The 2,134-nt window shown below is 40.9% G+C and overlaps 1 protein-coding gene across 1 annotated transcript in view; it reads right to left on the bottom strand.

Annotated features, from left to right (window-relative positions):
- Positions 1-2,134, bottom strand: part of LOC119428526 (fibulin-1) — a 12,175-nt gene that overhangs the window by 293 nt on the left and 9,748 nt on the right. The window contains exons 14-16 of the mRNA XM_037696207.1: positions 680-822; positions 473-604; positions 10-376 (exon numbers count right to left, since the gene is read on the bottom strand). Coding sequence (XP_037552135.1) covers positions 237-376; positions 473-604; positions 680-822 — 415 coding nt within the window. The 3' untranslated portion in view covers positions 10-236. The remainder of the gene's footprint in view (positions 1-9; positions 377-472; positions 605-679; positions 823-2,134) is intronic.

Genomic DNA, 2,134 nt, shown 5'->3' with positions numbered 1-2,134 from the left:
TAATAGTACCTGTATGTATTAGTATAAGGCTGCATTATGTAATAGTATCTGGGTGTTTTATGTATTAGTACAAGGCTGCATTATGTAATAGTATCTGGGTGTTTTATGTATTGGTACTAGCTTTTAGTTTTTCCCAAGATTCAGCACAATAAATGCGACTCATCCAGAAATTCGAAGCTTCATCACATTTGTCTCCTTCTGTGTAGAAAATGTCTAGAAAACGCACGTTTGTTTTTTCAGAACCAGAATTCAGAGATGAAGATGTGGAGGATGACAATGTTTTGTTGTGAAAGGGTCCCTGACTCCATGTATTTTATGGTGGCCTTCAACACGAGCTCCTTGGGGCCCAGGATGGTTTTCACCTGCCGGATTACACCTGTAACAAACGGGATAACGAGCTTCAGTTTTAGCACAAGGTGCTCTTAGTGTTTCTGATTGGGTTCAGTTTCAGACTAAAACTCTGTCCTCTTACCAACAATCATGCCGTTCTGGGAGGTTTTTATCACGTCGAAGGAGTGTTGCTTTTCCGTAGACGTGATGTCAAAGTGCACGTCAGGATCGTTCTGGGTAGATGTTTTAGTTGCCGTCCTCAAAAATACAATCTCTGTTGGAAGAAATGGTTTAAATAAAAACTAATAAATTCAAGAACACACAAAGAGCTTTCTCTTCACTGTTGTACCTTCGGGTTGCTTCAAGTCTCGCAAAGTTGGCAGAGAGAGGACGGTAGAGGTGACGATGTGGGTGGGGTTGCGAGCGCATTTGCTATCGTGCTGCTGGCAGGATTTAACGCATCGCACGACCTCGGAGGCACTTCCTGTGAGTCTGAAAGCATCAGACGGCAGAGATGAGCGAAAACGCTGCGTTACATGTCCAAATAAACCTGGCAACACCTGAACGGTTCCATCTATGGTTAACCGAGCCTCGAGTCGAGGCCAAACCCAGGAATAGTGACTGCGAGGGAGTGTTTGTGAGGGCATTCAAATAAAACCCTCGAAAACCCTAAAAGGAGCTAAAGCTGTGCAATTAGGAGGCGACTACAAGCTGTTGGTTGTGCTCAAGGCCAAACGACAGTCATGACTGTGTGTTAAAACCACAAGAAAAAGTGATCTGATCCTTACTGACCTCGAACTGATTGTTTTATGTGGTTATTGTGAATGAGTTGAATAAAGTTTGACTTATCTGACCGTTTTGTTTCACTTAATGCGCAAGTATTTACCGCTTATATCTGAAGTTTGTTGGCAAAATATCTCCTGAACCACTGGACAGATTTTGATAAAACGCTAAACAATCACAGGGTGTGCATCATCGACTCAGTCAGTCGTGCAGATAATGAACTAAAATTTCACGTGGTAGTAACCGAGAGTCGTTCACAACACATACTCTGAGCGTTAACGTCGTGCAATATTCCACGAAAATGTGTGTGACGGTTTTTCTGTCAAGGAATGGTAAGAACTTGTTTAAAAATGTAATAATGCAAACATCTGGTGCAATTACCTCCTCATTTATTTGATATTTGTGCCTATTCTATCAGCTTCACATGCAGTAAAAAACCCAGGAGAATAGTGGAACAGTGGTTCCATTAATCCATATTCAAGCCTTTCAGTATCACTTACAGCACGACAACCACCCAACACTAAAATCACCATTAATCATAAAAGCTAAAATGCTGCTCCACCACTAATTGGCCCTTGGCTGGGCCCCTGGTGGTCAAAATAACGTGTCATGATTATTTTTCTTGCAGTCCTCAGAGGCAAGGTCTGTTAGCTCTGCATGGTGAGACAGCTTAGATTGGCTGGATTAGAAAAATGGGTTTCAGTGTCAGAAATGGACAAGAGAATTGTGAAAAAATTTATAAACTAACATGTATTGTTTAAATATTATTTAATCCATGTTCATTCTGCAGACTTTCAAAGTTGGTGTGTGTATGTGAACTCTGGTAAACTCTTGTAAATGTGAACTTTTGTCCTCTGCTCCTGCAAAACGTCCTTGTATTCCACCACCTGCAGAAGAGGCAAAGATACAGAACTTTTATCTAAAATGCTGAGGACGCTTTTCGTATCAATATGTTTTTCTTTTTCAGAGATTCTAGCCACATGAACAAAGACTTGTTACAAATCTAATTAAAAAATACCAG

Source organism: Nematolebias whitei, chromosome 22 (genome assembly GCF_014905685.2).
Source record: "Nematolebias whitei isolate Nwh7 chromosome 22, NemWhi1, whole genome shotgun sequence".
In the NCBI taxonomy this organism is placed as follows: domain Eukaryota; kingdom Metazoa; phylum Chordata; class Actinopteri; order Cyprinodontiformes; family Rivulidae; genus Nematolebias; species Nematolebias whitei.
The sequence above is the reverse complement of the archived record's forward strand: the minus strand, read 5'-3'. Positions and strand labels throughout refer to the sequence as shown.